General features: G+C 38.4%; 1 protein-coding gene and 1 long non-coding RNA gene across 3 annotated transcripts; both read left to right on the forward strand.

Moving 5' to 3' along the window:
* The first annotated feature begins 12,052 nt into the window (after positions 1 to 12,052).
* Positions 12,053 to 17,826, forward strand: LOC134856469 (uncharacterized). 2 transcript variants are annotated; one of them, XM_063872740.1, is made up of 5 exons: positions 12,053 to 12,155; positions 12,667 to 12,708; positions 15,876 to 16,032; positions 16,718 to 16,819; positions 17,385 to 17,826. In XM_063872740.1, the coding sequence occupies exons 2-5, from the start codon at positions 12,675 to 12,677 to the stop codon at positions 17,788 to 17,790; spliced, it is 699 nt and encodes a 232-aa protein (XP_063728810.1). In that variant the 5' UTR covers positions 12,053 to 12,155; positions 12,667 to 12,674; the 3' UTR covers positions 17,791 to 17,826. The 2 variants fall into 2 exon arrangements, with proteins under 2 accessions (XP_063728810.1, XP_063728809.1); XM_063872739.1 differs by lacking the exon at positions 12,053 to 12,155 and adding an exon at positions 12,189 to 12,506.
* On the forward strand, positions 12,987 to 15,881 carry LOC134856471 (uncharacterized). The gene is made up of 3 exons (XR_010164821.1): positions 12,987 to 13,042; positions 15,302 to 15,352; positions 15,840 to 15,881. It is a non-coding gene; the product is annotated as an uncharacterized LOC134856471 (long non-coding RNA).
* Positions 17,827 to 18,128: the final 302 nt, after the last annotated feature.

The raw sequence follows: 18,128 nt of genomic DNA on the forward strand, positions 1-18,128 counted from the left end.
GGGGGGGGGGGTGGGGGTGGGGCGTTAAACTGGGGGAGGGGGGGGTTAAAAAAATGGGTTAAGAAAACTTATATATATTATCCATGGAACTCCGGTGGGGGAAGCTATGAAAATCTAACTCCAACCCTTGAAAATTTAGTTTTATTAGGGTTTTGGTTGAAAAAAAAACAGTGAAATGAAGTGTTAGTTAAACTTAGTTTAAAAAAAGTAGAGACAAAAAAATATAAATTTTATTCTGAAATGTAACATTTTATGAAACGTAATTCGTAGCAACTGCACTAAACAGGAAATGAGATAATTTTGAATAAAATTGTAAATTTCAAGAATAACCCCTCGAAAAAATCCATTATAATCGATTACAATCGATTAAAAATGGATTATTTTGCCTCGAAAACAAGTTTCATTTTCGAAACTTTCGAATATAATCGATTATATTCGGATTTTATTGATTAGAAAAATAGTTTCATTATAATCCATTTTTAATCGATTATAATCAATTATTATCGAAATTTATTGAGACAGACCACGAAAATTCAATATCCAAATTATTATCCATGGAACTCCGGTGCGGGATGGGCGCTTTTTCTGCGGTTTTTTTAAATGCGGTTTTCAGAGCCGCTTGGTTGTTTTCTTTCGCTTGAGAGACCAGACCATCTGCCACCGTCGTTTTTGAACCCAAATTTTTTGATATATCAGATTTATGGGTCACATCTCTCAAACTCAACATGTATTTCAGTAATTCAAATAATGGTTCCAATTTTAATCTTTTCTGGTTTTCGAAATGTTTGGTAATCTTTTTGCTGTGAGCTCAAGACGGGTGCGACGTTAGTCGATTATCTCCCGCCTTCTCCCGCATTTTCCTGCGCAAAACTGGTATATCAACCTCTGGAGTCAGCGGAGTTTTATACGTACATGAATGAATCTAGCTGGGAGTCTCTTCTTGTTCTTATCCAATACAACTAGATCAATTTCCGAGACAAACTGATTGGTGATGCAGTCCAAGTACTTGTATTCTGAACTGCGTTCAATTTTCTAACGAAACGTGCCTCAAAAAAAGAACACACCATCAACTGATGAATAGTTGTCCGACCAAAAGGCATGTTTTCGGGTCGATTTTGAATTTTGAAAAAAAAACACGCCATTGACGTATTTTTTGGTCAAACCTGCCGCTCTATGGTTTTCCACTGGTGCAATTAACAACTTGATGTTTTTTTGGAACAAACCTTATGATTAGTTTCACTACAGTACCCTGACCTTTGTCAGCACGTGTTACCCACGTTGATGCACTTATTACCATACGTTTTTCCATGTTCTATTTGATAAACACAAGTTTTTATTCTTATCATAAATTGATTGATGAAAATTTACAGAACTGATAAATCTTCAAAAGTAAATGTCTGCTCGCAGTCGTCGTGGTACCAGAAAGCTTATGTGAAGTTTTTGATTAGGCTCTTCCTCTGTACTAATTGCGTTATGTCCCATTTCGGTGTGACATATTTCAATTTTGTTTGTTCTTTGCCGTTTGAGGCTGTAATTTGAATCTGCCAGTTTATGTGAGCCAACTAGAAATAATTGCCATCATCTTGAACTTTCTGGCTTGTACATTGTGCAATCTCATCATGATAGGGTCTCGCAATTGTGAAGGCTCTATCAACTTTGCCTTCAGGAAAAAAAAATTCTGTTCGATGTATGCAATTGTTGGAGAAATGGAATAAATACGGCCTCTGAACTGTTAACATTTTGCTAATTTTGAAATTTGAAAGCCTTCAAAAAACTAGTTAAAACTTTTATACGCTATGACCGAAACGCAATGAATTAAATTGTGGGAAACATTTCTTGCGAGATATCGATGAAATCAGCCAAAGACTCACGAATTGAATTCGTGCTGTGCAAATTGTTGGCAGGTAAATCTCTGGCATCCTGCCTGATGTCTGGTTTTGATTCATTCAAACTATTGGCCATTTCTTTGGGTGTATACACATGCATTTACGAACAAAGATAGTGCGTTGGTCTTTCAAAAAGCAAATATGATCATAACACATTGTTGTTTGTTTGCTTGCTGCACTTTCTTTTTAAATACGTAATTCTCTTACCAATTTTATGCTGCACATGAAGTTATTTTGCAAGCTCAATAACCCATTTTTTTTTCAGCTGGTGGTGTTTTTGAACAATGAACTACAATCACTTGCGTCGCACGGATTTTAATGCCTAGTTTGCAAAATTTTGGAGCCATATTCACTCTGTGCTTAGTTGAAAAATCCGCAAAACCAAAATTTTTTGTCCGGGTTATGTTCTAATTTGTAATCAAACGGAGGTAACCAATCTACCCAACAAACTTAACGGGACAGTGATGATTTAGCAATTTTTTCCCGAAATACAAGATATCAATGCTTTGTGATCCGTTACCAGTTTAAAAGGGGCCCAGAATAGTTAGGGGCCCAGAAAGGGGCCCAGAGATCCCTTAAAAATCAATTAGTTAAATAAATTCCACTGGTGAAAATTTGGCTCAGAGGTCGACCGCACCAACCATTTCCTTGTTCGCATTTGTTACTCTCGCTTGTCGTATTTGATTCCATACCAAATACGGTAACACATTGTTTCCTGATAGATCCCGTTGGATTAAATTGACAACCTGAAACCTAGCAACTTTATTTATATTTCGCAAAAAATGTACCTTTATGCCACATGATCATCGCTTAATTCTTGTCTCTTACCCTTTGAACAATTCGATCCGCTTAGTTTTCATGCCCATGACATACCTCGGATTACAAAATGACAATCAGAATGTTGTCGAACTGGTGAATATTAGGCACAGATGTCGACCGCACTATCTATTTCACGGTTCGCGTTTCAAACGCTACTCTCCCTTTTTGTACTTTGATCCAAAAGACGGCAACATATTATTTCATAATAGATCCTGCTGGACTCATTTGACACCCAACACCTAGTCGTTAATTTAATTTGCAAAAAATGATCACTTGATCCTTTTGACCGCCGCAAAATTCTCGTCTATTTAAAATTTCAATCAATTTCGGTTTCAATTCAAGACGTTCCTCAGATTAGCGAGTCTAGCTCAGAATTTAGTCTAAATATACCTGAACACACGGCATATAAACTAACACTAACTCTATCACTCGTTGAAACTCGTTAGGCGTATCTACCAAGTCGTAGAAACCTTTCTTAAAGCGAAAAGTGACCACATTTATGGCTTCGACAAAAAAACTTAATTTTACAACTCTTGGTTATACTAAATCTGCGAATATGCGCAGTTAAGATCGTTAAAAGTAAACCATATTCTGTCTGACCTGTTTTCACTAATGGCCTACGCTAATTATGATTCGCATTTGGTATCGATTCAGGTTTATCTGTTTTTTTTTATCAATTTGGAATTCAATGCCAGTTTTATCAACCCATCACGTTTTGCGGTTAACACAGTCGGTAGAACAAAAAATCTTCCAGGCTTTTTCGAAGTTTGACTCTGTGCCTTTGCTCCAAAAAATGCTGAATTTGTATCTTCCCCCTATGAGAATACACGGATCAGGACTCGTTTTCTTTTAAGTTGAAGAAGGCGCAGCGTTTGATGAAAAGGTAACTCTACTTCTCATTTTTTAATTACCCAATTTTGTTTACACAGATCCTTGTTTTTCCTGAAAACACTGACTTTGAACTAGTTTGCTCTGGTTAATATTTAGCTCAGATGTCGACCGTACCATCCATTGTATTGTTTGCGTTCCTTACACTTCCGCGTCGAATTTCTATTCATTCTCGAAGACAGTAACAAGATATTTCCTAATAGATCCCTTGGACTGCCTCTCTGATTAAAATTTCTGCGTTGTTGGTGGTCCAACATTTTCCCGGTATCCGCAAAAGTGAGTCCATTTAACTTAAAACTGTCGTCCAAAACACTGGGAAATTCTCAGAGTTTTTTGGTCATAATGGCCAAAACTAGTGTCGTATAGTGTTATTTAGTTCAAATTGCAAGTCGTCAATCAACTGTCATTCGTGATGCTAAATTAATTTATTAGCAGGTGCTATCCTTGGCACAGTCTGTCACCCTTGGATAATCTTTAGAACCACTCTTAATGTTAACTTTGTGAGATCAAGTTGATTATCTTTTGGAATTTACTATTGAACGACTAACGTTTTCAACATGGCGCAGCCAGCAGTCTCAGGTGGGGGGAGGGGAAGAATTCACTGGGCATTACAGGATTTTGGCCAGCGAAATGTACTGAACCGCCTATGATATGGGAATTCTGGATTGACAGATTCCAATGGGGAATGGTGGCTAAGTACTCAATAAAACCGAAAAATTACTATTTCGCAGCGACTCTTACTGCAGCCCAAGTTATCGCTTTGCCCGAGGAAGTTGATGGAAAGAATCGACTGGAATCAGAACAAATACTGATCTCAAATTTGTATTTGTGTCTGGGGGAAAAAGGACAAGACGAACTACACAAGAGACGACCACATCTGGATCTCTCAACGGTTCGTTACCCTAGGATAATAGACGTACTGGAGACGGAATTCAAGAAGGAAAGGAACGAGACATACGAGACATTCCAGCTTCTCTCGCGGACACAATTCATCAATGAAAGTTTGGAGCAATTTCATTCCGTACTGAACGGACTGGCAGCCCGATGCAATTTCGGAGCATTGGAGAATCGTATACTGAGGGATGTATTCATTGTAAATATGAATAACCGTGAAGCACAAAAGGAATTGTCCAGGTCAACGAAAACACCGGAGGAAGTTTATCGGATAGCCCTCTCGTACGAGCGGGGTAACAAATACGCCACATCTTATGTAGCCACGGGATCGGTGGGAACCCAAGGATCATGATCAGGAGGTGGAATCCAGATTAAATCAGAACCGGTCGGAACGATCCGTGGAGGATATGGTAACAATCGCGCAAGGGGCCGAGGCTCATACCAAGGGCGAGGCTCAAACCGAGGTGGGAATTTGCTCCAAAACAATCGATGCTACAACTGCGACTAACCAAATTTTACAAGAGAACATTTGGATAGATGTCCCGTAAAAGGAGTTACGTGTAACTTTTGTCATTAAATTGGACATTTCGAACTTACCTGTAGGGGGAAGTGTGGAAATCAGCGAGGACGGGGAGCAGTAGGAATGATACGTGAGAATTTTGACGATACGCATCTGGAGAATTCAGCGGATGAAGAAGCGTCGCAACATGCAAGCTCCATTGGATGGGTTGATAAGAATCCAGTGGTACATTCGTGGGACTCAAGCTGCTCTGACGGGGATTACATGGTAATGGCAATGAAACATAAACGATTCACGGAATTAAAAGTCGCTGGGGCACAGTTGCCGATTAGAATAAATGGGAAATCTACTCGTGTGCGAAGAACCCTGGGAGCTGCGGGAATTAAACTGGATACCCTTTCGGAGGAGGACAATGCATTTCGGGATTATGGGAACAATCCACTGCAGATGATTGGAACAATGGCTGTAACCATAGAATCCAATGGCTGGAAGATAAACGCCAGGATAAAAGTAAAAGGAGGAAACCGCCCATCGATAGTTGGAACAGACTTGATGCCTCAACTAGGACTACAGTTGGTTCAACAATCACCAGGGGACCAGATAATGTCCAACGATGAAGTGGATCAGGAAAAATAGGAGCCAGAGGGGGAGTTGGACTCTTGGCAAACCTATTTCAGTAAGCAGTTTTCAAACCTTTTCAATAGGGTAGGGAAAATAAGAAATTATAAAGTGCAAGCAGAATTTTTTGAAAAAATCACATCAGTACAACAAAAGGGACGACGAGTTCCAATTTTATTGCAAAAAAAGTGGATACTGAAATTGATAAACTACTGAAACAGGGTCATATCGAAAATATGACGGAATGCTCGGATAAATACTTTGTGTCTCTAATCGTAATAACAGTAGAGAAGGATCGGTCCGTAAAACTAGCGCTCGAGTCAAGGGAACTAATTAAACAAGCGCAAAAGAACAAATACCAAATGCCGAATATTGAACAATTAATGGACATAGTGGGACAGACGATTAGAAAAAAAAATTAGGGGACATATTTTTCACAACGATGGATCTACTATATGCGTATGGTCAACTGCCGTTTAGCGCTGAAACAAGTGTACAATGCAATTTTTCTCTCATTGGAGTTCAATTGACGGGTATGTACCGGTTCAAGCCCGGATTCTCTGGTCTGACTACCATGCCAGCGGAATTCCAACGCGCAATGAATTATATTCTCGTAGAATATCCGCAAGCGCATGCGTTCATCGACGATATTTTGGTTGTAACCTAGGGAACCGCGATCGACCATATAGCAACGGTAGAGAAAATTCTATAAAAAAACTGGATCAGGAAAATACGTCTCTAAAACTAACAAAATTCTAGTTCGCCCAACGGGAATGCGATTGGCTAGGCCACAAAATAACATCTACTGGAATAACTCCATTGGTACCGAAAACAGAACCGATAGAAGCGCTAACGCCGCCGCCGACTCTGACGCAGTTAAAATCTTTCATGGGGTCGATACACAGTCTTCATAAGTATTTGCCAGCGTTAGCTGAATCATCCGCGCCGTTGCGACTATTACTCAGTTAAAGTAATGAATACATTTGGACCCCCGAATGTCAGAACGCGTTCGAAAATCTTAAGGAACGAGTTTCTAACAGTGTTGAACTGCTATTTTCGATATCCGCAAGGACATTCGTATAGTGTGCGACGCAAGTCATAACGGGCTAGGTGCCGTACTGGAACAGTTAAGACCGGAAGGGTGGCGACCTATTTCTTTTGCCTCAAGATATCTTAACGAAGCGGAAAAGAAATATTCAACAAATGAATTGGAAATGATGGCAGTTGTGTGGGGGGCTGAATATTTTTGAAATTACATGCTGGGCCGGAATTTTTTAATCGTGACAGATCACAAAGGGTTAATTTCTCTGTTAAACGGTAACAATAAGAAAAACAAGACGATGTTTAGCCGTTTGACGCGTTGGTTAGATCGGCTCATTCCCTTTGATTTTCAAATTGAACATAAACCAGGGGCGAAAATCGGGGTGGCGGACTTTTTATCACGTCATCCAAGTAGAGAAGCAACGCTAATTAGTACGTGTTTACTGTGGAAAAGATCAACTTAATTCGTGCCGCTCTCGGTTTCAATGATAGTAGTGCATCCAGGGTATACAAATCCTCCAATTATCAATCCAAGAGACCGCATATCAAAGCGGAAAGTAAACAACCTATAAATAGATTGAAAGTTTTGTCCGGTAGAGGGCGGAACGCCATGCGAGAGGAAATCGACCAATCAGAATCGAACAAATGGTTTAAACCGACGGCAACGCGAAATACGCAGTAAATTAGTTGGTGCTATTACTCAATCAAAGAAAAATTGTTTAAATCCATCAAGTTCTAAATTCCAAAACTCAGAACCTCGAACCGAAATGGATAGAAATATGAAAAAACGGCAGAAATTCTTGAAGCAACACCCGAGTCTAAACAGCAACAGTGATGAGATTGAAGAATTACCGCAGAATAATATATCTCTAGACGCCATAACTAAAGAAACAAAATAAGTTCGGACAAACACTACCCTTTCGTTACTCTCGGCATTCAAAGGCGAGACAATATCATCCGTGGATACAAATTCAATATGTATGTCAATTATTCCTCGGAATTGCAAGATCGTTAATAAGATTACCTCTTTACCTGACTTGTTTAATCTAAAATTCATCGAATCTAATTATGTTTTTGACCCCCAACTGAGCGCAATTTGCGACCTCATAGTTTCACAGGATCCTAACATTCATGAAAAAATTAAATCTATGAACCGTTATTATTTCCATTTCGTCAACGATTTTTATCTCAAGGGAAATGTATTGTGGATGGATGAAAAACTGGTAATACCCATGAACCTCCAAACTGCAACTAACAATCGAATTCATGCCTACCACCACAGAAAAACCAATATGTTTGATGCCGCAAAAGACGTTTGGTACCCTTATACTTGTTGATCAATAGCTTTAATGGCTGAAGATTGCCCCGAATGTACCGCCGCCGTTAAGAACTTTAAATTATTTCAACGAAGGGCTCCATTAATTATTTAAACGAATCCCGGAAATATGTGTTAGTGGCGGTCGATCGGTTTTCTCGTTGGCCATTGGCAATGGTCTGTGGAAATAATCGGTCTGATAAAAAACTGAAGTTTTTTAAAAGTTATTTAACAAATCATGGGGTGCCAAGACAAATTCACGTGGATCAGGGAACGAGTTTAATGTCAAACGAGATTAAAGCATTCTGTAATGGGGAGGGCACGGAAATCATAAAATCACCAGTGAACGATCATCGGGCAACTGGGTGCGTCGAGCGTGCCATTGGTAGTCCTTAAAACTCTATTCTGACTTTCGTCCAGGAAAAATATCCCAAACCCTTGGAAAAAATGATCGAAATGGCCCTTGGTGCTCTCAGATTTTCAAAGAATGCAACATGAAAAGTCTCACCAATCGAGGCGCATCATGGTTGAGAATTGAACACGGTCTTACGGAACCTTACTAAAAAACCATCTCTTCAAAATCTGGACTGGTCACGGGTTATAAAAACAAAAAATTCTTGTTTAGATGACGCCGACCCAAATGCGATGTATATGCCACACCCTACTGACACGAACTGGGGCGTACGATCGGATTTGGCATACGCATTAAGCATAGGAACCACGCGCGCCGGCTGACCAATGAGCAATCAGCCAACAAAACGACGAACCGTCAATCCTCAAATCCGCAAGCACCAGCAGAAAACTGGGAGCCTCTGGATTAATATTCCACCAAACTGGAAACCGAAATCTCAAAAGGTATAAACAACTTCATTCGAAAGTTAAAGCAGAAAGTGCTCATACGTTAACTTTAAATAATGGAGTTGTGCTTAGAAAATCGGGGGTGGCCACAAAGCCAAAGTCAAAAAAGACAAAAGCAGTATCACATTCGGTTTTATGACCGCCAACCCCGCGTGAGGTTAAAGAGCGAGCGACAAAACGAATTGCTCCAGAAAAGCAAAGGAAGAAAACCGGGCGCCGATTTGAGAACAGTGGTTCTGAATCGGAAGATAGCGAAGATTTGCCGATTATTTTGGTCAAACGGGCAAAACAACCATGCGCTGAGACATCAACAGCAATAGCACAAACAGGACCAACAGCAATAACACAAACAGACGTGGATATTGGAAGCGACCAAGACACAATTCCGGCACTCAGCGGCGCTTTGAACAGAAATCCAAGGGATCCATCAGCGCCAAATCCAGGGGACCAGTCACTGCCAGCGTCATTGCCAGCACCAGGTAAAAAGAAGGGAACGACAAGGAAGGCCAGACTGGTTTCGTATAGCAGTCAGGGGGATAGCCAGGACGAAACAGGATCTACAGCGTCTCGAAGAAGCGGAAGAAAAAGAACTGCGGTTACCAAGATGGGAGGGGTGATGATTGACTTCATCAATCAGAATGAAAAAGAGGGAAAGAAGTGACCTTAAAGAAATAGTTAAACTGAACCATAAACAAACTTTCTAGCCCAGGGAGAGGGTTGGTCATTTGTGACTTAAAACTCAAACGCCATCACTGCTAAGTGATCCTTTTTTAGTTGATAAAACTTGTTGTCAGAAAAGTCGTTTATCATTCTTCAAACATGCAGTCAGTATTTCCTTATCAGTCATTTATAATCAACATATGTCGTTATATTTTCAGTCATCTAAAGTTTCATCTATTGAAGGGGAAGTGTCGTATAGTGTTATTTAGTTCAAATTGCAAGCCGTCAATCAACTGTTACTCGTGATGCTAAATTAATCTATTAGTAGGTGTTATCCTTGGCACAGTCTGTCACCCTTGGATAATCTTTAGAACCACTCTGAATGTTAACTTTGTGAGATCAAGTTGATTATCTTTTGGAAATTACTATTGAACGACTAACGTTTTCAACACTACACTGCTCAATTTCAGATGGTGAAACTTCTATCATGAATTGAATGAGAACGTACTCGTGTAGTCTGACTGGAATTGAGTTCGCCAACGGCGCATCTCCAATGCAATATAAGTAAGTTTCCGATTTTTCTATGCCGTTCGATTCCAAACCGTCCTGGAAGCAAACACGCCAAACTTATTGCCGTCTTCTTTATTACCGAATTGTCGGAAAATATTTGTTTCAAATTGTAAAATTTCGTCCAATCCTTCAGGTTGATCAACCTCAATGTTTTCGGTAATTGTCAAAATGAGCTCGTCCGCTAAAATTGTTACAAACACAACATTGTTCTTTGACGGACATTTATCCAGGTGGTTTGATTTTAGCAGGCTAGCACAATTATGAAATATGACAAGCATTTGTCGCTTGAGAACTTTTACTGGCTCTTCTTGTCGTAAACTGAGTTTGTCCTGACTTGGTTGGTTGCAATGGGCTAGAACGGCTCCGTCAAAATTTTGGGATAATTGCACTAATTTTTTTTACATTAACACTCCTCGGTCTCACACTACTGCTGGTAAGAGAGTGTCAGTAGGGCTCAAAATTTTCGTACGTTGTTGATTTCTAAAATTCTATTTTCTCACATTGAATTTGAATACGTCCATCTCGCACAATCAATGTTTCTTCTGGTCCAAAGTCTTGTCTTCGAGTTAGATCACTCGAAGTGCCAAAAATAATTTTCGTACCCATCATTTTTTCATTCTTCTTCTGTCTTTTTTCAAATATCGTGAACGTTTGTTTCGTCACATTGGATTCCTTCATAAATGCGTTTCCACAATTCCGTAAAGTAACCTCGACAGTCTTCATATGATGGCACTTTTGATTTAAATAGTGCCTCTGTCTTTGCTTTTCTCACGATAAAAATATTTTAGGTTTCAGTCTCTTGTCTGCCCTGCCCGGGTATTGCCTTGCAATAGTCTGCTTGTTGTCCTGCGCCCGTCGGTTTTCTTTTTCTCTCCATCTTGTTTTAATGGCTGTGTTGATTCGCCCTTTCCTTCCCATTCGCATCCTCACGTCCTCAATTCCCACCGGCTCCTCCAATGTGCAATACGTTTTTCCCTCAGGTACTTCTGTTCAAGCAATTCTCTTTTCTCTATCGCAATGACCTTCTCCTTTTCTCCTTCGCAATGACTACTAACTGGAGTTTTTGAGCCCAATCCTTCTAATATACCAGTGGTTCTTGGGATGGACCGTTCGGAAAAACGCCTGGACCGCTTTAGCTCCATTCTCGCTCTGACTGCGCCAAAATATGCACTTGCAGCACTTAGCAACGTAAGACTTTATGAAAAGACGTAAAAGAATCAACTTGAGAGTTCAAATTGTTTACCATCGCCACTAGCGACACCTTTAGCACATAGAAATAACATTGTTGACCTTGATAACCAACGTACGTTATGTAAAAACATAATAGCAATGCATATAATAAAAATAATACAGGTCTATACCACACCAGCAACTGATAAGAAGATTCGAACTATTAACTACAGTCTCATTTAAATATTACCTAGAATAAATTTAGAATGCAGCAAGGTGACATAAAGATGAGTTTGCTCAATTTAGATTTAATTCCGCTGCCTTTGTCTGACAATCAGTTCTGAATGATTTGTGTCAGCTGGCAGATATAGTTTTTTTATCATGATATTTAATTCAAGTCAGACGCCATGATCAAAGTGGGACAGAGGTAAAAAAACCTCTTTTTGATATAATTAATTATGTTAATTTGAGATTGAAATTACATCATTTAACCTTATGCTCTGGACAATAAATGTAACATGTTATGTTCAAAATTGAACGGAGCGGCTGAAAAACAAGCTTACCTTAAAAACTTAAATCAAATGAGTTTTGTTTCGGCACATATTGATTCGAGCTGAAGTCTAGACCAAATATTTTCAAACTCATTTAACTTTATTACGAATGCGACTTCAATTTTAGTCGTGATTTCATCGCCATATCGAATCATTGTTTATAGAATCAAAGATGTTTCAGTAACAATTCTGTAGGTCTGTTGTTGATTTTTTGTTTTTCTGCTGTTCAAAACAATGCATATTATGTATCAAGTCATGTGCAGAAAAAAGTATTCATGGTTTTTGTGCCTGCAGTTTAAACGGCACTGCATGTTTTCTTTTTTGTTTTACTACCAGATAATATAATTTACATTACCTATGTACAGGTGAGTACACTTTGAGTATTTTTTGATCGCATGAACAGTTTTTGACTGTAAAATGACCAAGTTTCCATGCAATTTTAGTACTTTTGTAAAGCAATAAAAATATCACAAATTGAAAACTTCAATCAAAATTCGTACTTTTCACTCATTGTTTGACTTTTTAAGCACAATTGTTTCAAGCACAAGCTTTATCATAATTGACAATCGAGATAAAATTGTGAAAAAGATTGAAATAATAGTTGGGATTGAAACTTCCAAAAATGAGTGTGGATGCCCCGTGGTATAACGAGCATTTTGGTCACTATAGACCCAGAAATGTGATGAAAGATGTTGCTTTCAGACAGTTCTACAAACGTAAGTTTCCCAAAAAAATATTTATTGGTGCGTTCGAGCCTGATGCTTTGAAAATTATCATTTGCTAATCTGGTTTCAATTGGACAACTTTTTGATTTTTATTGTAGTGTTCATTTGTCCTAATTTTTGGATTTTATTCAAGCTTCTTTGTTGGTTTCAGCAACTGCGATGGAGCTCAAGAACGGCAACACTTGGAGAAAAAGTTAGTCGACTATTTTCTTAAAATTATTTTTTTGACATCCACTTAGTCGAAAAACTGAGTTTTTAAAAACCAAAAAAAACTGTCTGATAAGATTACTCAACATAAAAAAAATAAATGGTCCTTTCAGTGCTTTTTTCGGATCAAGCTAACCTCCTCGCTCTTAAATTAACCAAGTTAAAATCCTACAACACATTATTTGATTTGGATCAAAGTTTGGACTACTCCATGTAAAATAACTCATTCCGATTGGTTGTAAAATCCAACCAGGAGCGTGCGCATGAATATTTCGCGGCGTATTTTTTTTCAAAATTTTATTGCAACTTCTTATATCTCGGTAATCTTCAGTTTTCAGCTCCATATTAAGTTGAAACCCAAAAACTTTCCAGGGTACTGCCGTACTAGGACATGTAATGTAACCTATTGCCAAAACTCAAGTTTTTTGTTACAAACTCTCAACCATCTCAAATTTAGTATATACTGGTTATAAGAGTTATTATGGCATAAAAATAAATTTGTCGTAGAGTAAAAACTGGCGATCGGAATAGATTTTAATGGTGATCACAGCCCTCTCTCCCTCCCCTGGCACGATACTGCTTGAAACTATAGTAAAGTTCTCCTAACTCAGCCCTATCTTACTTTAAACTTGTGCTAATTATGATTAACTCGACTGATTGAGTCAGGTAGGTTAATTCCCACCAAAAACAAAACTGAGTCGGCAAAATTGCTTACTGAGTGTTTTTCAAGAAACCTAATTTAAAGTTTGTTGTTGGTATTATGACAAAGGTACCGGCTCTTTTTCTTTTTACCCCACCTGCAAATTTTGTAGGTTTACCCCACAAAATTTTCTTTTTACCCCACCTGAGTAATTTTTCTGTTCACATCGTTGAACTGTTATGAAACTTGGCATACGGACTAATCAAGTTATGACAAACATATTTTGTCCTCATACTCAACCTTGTAAAACCACTCGTTACACCATGAAATCGATGCTTATGTGGGGTTGGCGGAAGAAAAAAGAGCCAAAATTGTATGCTAGAACCTTTTCCATTAAAAATTCTGGTTAGATCAAATTTACAAACCGTAATAATATAGACTTAGAATAAGACGCAAAAAAGCCAGCTTGAGTTATTACACTTCAAAAAGTTGATACATCAAGTTGGCTCAACACTTTTCCACTCCCGCACATACAATTTTCAGCTTGGAAAAACTGTTCGAAAAATGTCCTAGCATAAAAAAATTTGCCCGACGAAGAAGTTATAAGTTATATATTGTGAACAAAATTGGGTTTTTCCTAGTTCCCTCATTTGGTTTTTTCTTACATGCTTTTTATGCAAAAGTATATTTAGAGTTAATTTCTATAGTCCAAACTGCAATGAAACGTGTCAGCGTGAACTAGTAAGCAAATTGTCACAAGATTTCTGTTTTTTTTTTCCACGCTCACCTCCACATTTGAATTTCCGTTTTGAAAAATCAATCTTACGTTGTCATAACATAGATAATTTTGCTTGGTGAAAAAATTTACTAATGGGACCATATTTCTCATTCATTCCTTGGCGCTTTTCATTCCATGGGAAGGAAAAAGAGCCAAGGTACCATACCAAACCTCTCATGACAAAATTAACCAGGACAAATGATCCATATGTCAAAAACTGCCCATTCCAAGCCAAAATCAAGCCAAAATAAAAAAAACTACACATTTTAAACTGATTAAACTGGATCATATTAAGCAATTTTTTTTCGGTAGCAGTAAAGGAGACTCCAAACGATTTTTTTTCGACATTGAGAACTTTAACGCACTGCGGTTACACAAGCAAGCGAGACAACATGCAAAAATTGCAAAAGTTGCGCCAGCCATATTTGCTAGCTCTACACAATTCGTTTTAAGACTAGCAAGTATTAGATTTCTTTCACATTATCAAACTGACGTTGAAGGACGTACGTAACAATAAACCGGAGAACAAAGTGAAATGTGCAAAGTGGAAAATAGAAAATAAACTTGATAAATCACAAAATTATCATGAAAAACTAAACAAACTTTCTCAAAAAACCCCTCATTGAGAGGTTTGAATTTAAACTCAGAAGCCAAGTGAATGACGAAGCTATTTAAGTAAGAAAAGTTATAGTGGAAACTTCATTGTTTTTTTCTTACTTGACCGATAGGATGTTTTGGTTTTGGTTGATAAGCCCCTTGAGTTTGTTTAATTACGGGATCCCTTTTTCCTTTAACTATCATGGCATATAAAATGTCTGGCATGAAGGATCCTTTGAACTAGGATCTTTATCAAATGGCGTCTTAATGGAATCAGTTTATAACAAGTATTTTATATCCAACTATATCTCTTAGAACAATAAATATTTAGAACAAACCAATCATGATACATTACTAAAATTTATGATAATTTGTAAAGTTGAAACTATTTATAGTTTCAGCCAGAGAAGAAATAATTTAACTTAGAAACAGTTGCTCTTCCTCTCTTCTAACCTCGCAAGAATACCAGTATATACTAGATCTATTGAGACTAGGAAATATAGGAGTAAGATTAGGATCGGTATTAGACTAAGAAGTTGCACGAATATACCCGCCGAAAATTAGATAGTGTGATGAACAGACGGTGTACCCTATCTGAAATTACTCTATGAGAAGGTGAGAAGGCCACCCCGGACCTAAACTCATTAAGGTGTAGGTGCTTTTCAATCTATTGTTTGTCTTGTTCGTACACTCGAGCTTTTCTAGTCCACGAACGAAAGCAGTTCTAAAAGTAGATTGATCAGTTGATATTTATGAAGAGCCAGTAAAATACCAATTTGCGGCAGCGGTCAAATAGTTTGGCTGTCAATTTTTGTTTCTAACTGCATTTTTTTTTTCAATTCAACTTTAGTTTTACTTTAACTTTTGGCTCTTTTTCCTTTCTCTCACCTGTAAAATTTTACAAGTAAAATGCTATTCACAGTGTCCGATTGTTGTGAATTTTGACATGCGGACTAATTAGGCTATGAAAAAACCTTTTTGGTCTTCATAATTAACCTTCTAAAACCACTCGTGACACCATAAAACTGATGCTCATGTGAGGTGGGGTGGGGGCAAGAAAAAAGAGCTGAGTTTTTGTGTTTCATTTGTACAAAAATTCTAGTCAGCTTAGTGTTCTGATATCGAAAAAAACTTTCAGTCGGTGACTTCTGGAGTGCGGAGTTCCTCACTCTCTACTCGAATGGCATGCTGGCCTTCTTCAATGAGCCCTATGGCACCTGCAATGGCATGATCAACACTAGAGGCAATGTGCTTGACATACACCATGCAGATTCAATTCCAGTGCCAAAGCGCAGGCACTTTCCCTTTACACACACATCCACTTAATGCATCTCATCAATGCAAGACAATTTTTTCAGTTAACCATTTCTATCGACAATTAATTTAATTTTTGAAAAAAGTGAAAGACCTGATTGAGCAAAAACATGTATTTTTTCTTAGGAAACCGCAGTTTTTGGGCAATGATGGGTTTTGAAAAATAGATTTTTGGATTGCAATCTTTGCCTCGGAGTATTTTCGAGAAACTTTTTTAAAATCATGATTCCAGTAATTTTTTGAAATCAGTAGCAGATTTAATGTGGTTCATCTTTTATTATTTCAACTCTGACCATCCAAAAGGTCCCCCCTAACTACTAAATAAGACATGCAATTCTGGTCAACCAGCCCTACAGTTTTTTTGCTGAAGATGCCACAGACGCCGATAATCACCAAACAAGAAAGAGCGCCCGTCCAATAAGTGCTGGCCCGTTTTTTTCCAATACTTCAGTGTCGCAGAAAAATATACCAAAATAGGGTCTTATAGTGTTTTGGCAGAGCTCAAATAATCAGTTTATTCGATCTACAAAAAGCTGACGATATTTTTAGTTTTTTTGAAAATCTAATCCCAAAAAAACTACATCGACACCTGCTTTATAAGGTAAAAAGCATCCGCGTATGAGTTGGTAAAGTGAGAGTGAATGTGTGTGTATCACTGATATGTAGACTTCCCCTGATGCCTGAGTGGGCCACAAGAGACCATCTGGTGCTCATCAGGGGACACAAGCAGAACTTCTACTTTGTCTTCCAAACTGTCATTGACGCCAAGTTAGTTGAAGTGCTTCATTTTGACTATCAATTTCTGGTTAGAATTTTAAGATTTAGTTGACTTCAATGAATGAAAATTCGCCGAGATTTTTGGACGTTTCCTTGATGAGATTTTGGCAACTTGAAATTACAGTTGACTATTTAAAAAAATTCATTTTGAAAAACCGGTTTCCAATATCTTGTTTGGTTTTTTTATTGAAACTGCATAAAGTATAGACATTATTCACTGAGTAGCTTTAAATTATGCATTCTGTTACCAATGAAGTACTGCATTCATTTTATGAAAATGCTTTGACATGAATGACGTCTCGGTTAAACTATTATTAAGATAAGGGCTTGAATTTGTCTTAGCCCTAACTGGGGAGAGATATTAAAGTTGCAAAGGAGTTGCTTCTCAATAGAAAGATCGGTGGCTCCAGGGTCTATAATTGTCCTTGCTCTATGCTTTTGAGGTGAGGTGTACATAACAATTTTCGGCCCAAAGAAGTTCAGCAAACTTCCGTAATGAGCTGAGCAGCTCGTAAATTTCGGATAAAAAATCTTAACTTACCTTGATTTTTTTCAGAACATGGGTCTCAGCAATCAATAACACACGTGCACTCATCCCCGGAATGTACGACCAGCAACCCCCTCTCCCAGGGTTCTACCCGTTCGGAGACTACGTTCCCCCAGGATACCCCAAGTTAAACCAACGACTACCCGACAACCACAACAACTACATGTTTCCTGAACCACCGAAACCCAACGTCGCCAGGGGTGAGAAAGGTATCCAGGGTTCGCCGAGACGGGCGCCGACTCGCCATCGTCCAGTTGCGGTCGAGAAGGTGGAAGATCAAAGGCCTTTCGGCTGGACGGATCCGATTGAGAAACCTATATTTCATATTCCGGAGGAACCAGGCCACGGCTGGAGCAGATCACAGAGGAGCAATTTTTACTACCATGGAGGTCAAACTATGAGGGATGAGCCGTGAATTAGTATGCGAAGAAAAAGTAATATTAATGATAAGTTATTGTGTTTTTGTTTTTAATGCATTTTTAAAATCCAATTGCTGAAAAAATCTTTGCGTAGATCTTCGCTTGTTCGATATCGCTTTGTAAATGCAACTTAAAAAGCAAGTACTCACAAAATGCAGCGTGAGCACTATTGTTTTTGCACATTCCAGGGCATTTGATTGCTGTCGTTTTTAGACACAGTCGTTTTTGGACGTTTTTGCGTTTTTTGGCGCGTGCTTTGCACACAAAATTAGTATACATTGACATCGGAGGCACTTTTAGAAAAATTATAGGGCTATTGAAACAGTACCAAAGG

Source organism: Symsagittifera roscoffensis, unplaced genomic scaffold (assembly GCF_963678635.1).
Source record: "Symsagittifera roscoffensis unplaced genomic scaffold, txSymRosc1.1 SCAFFOLD_210, whole genome shotgun sequence".
NCBI lineage: Eukaryota > Metazoa > Xenacoelomorpha > Acoela > Convolutidae > Symsagittifera > Symsagittifera roscoffensis.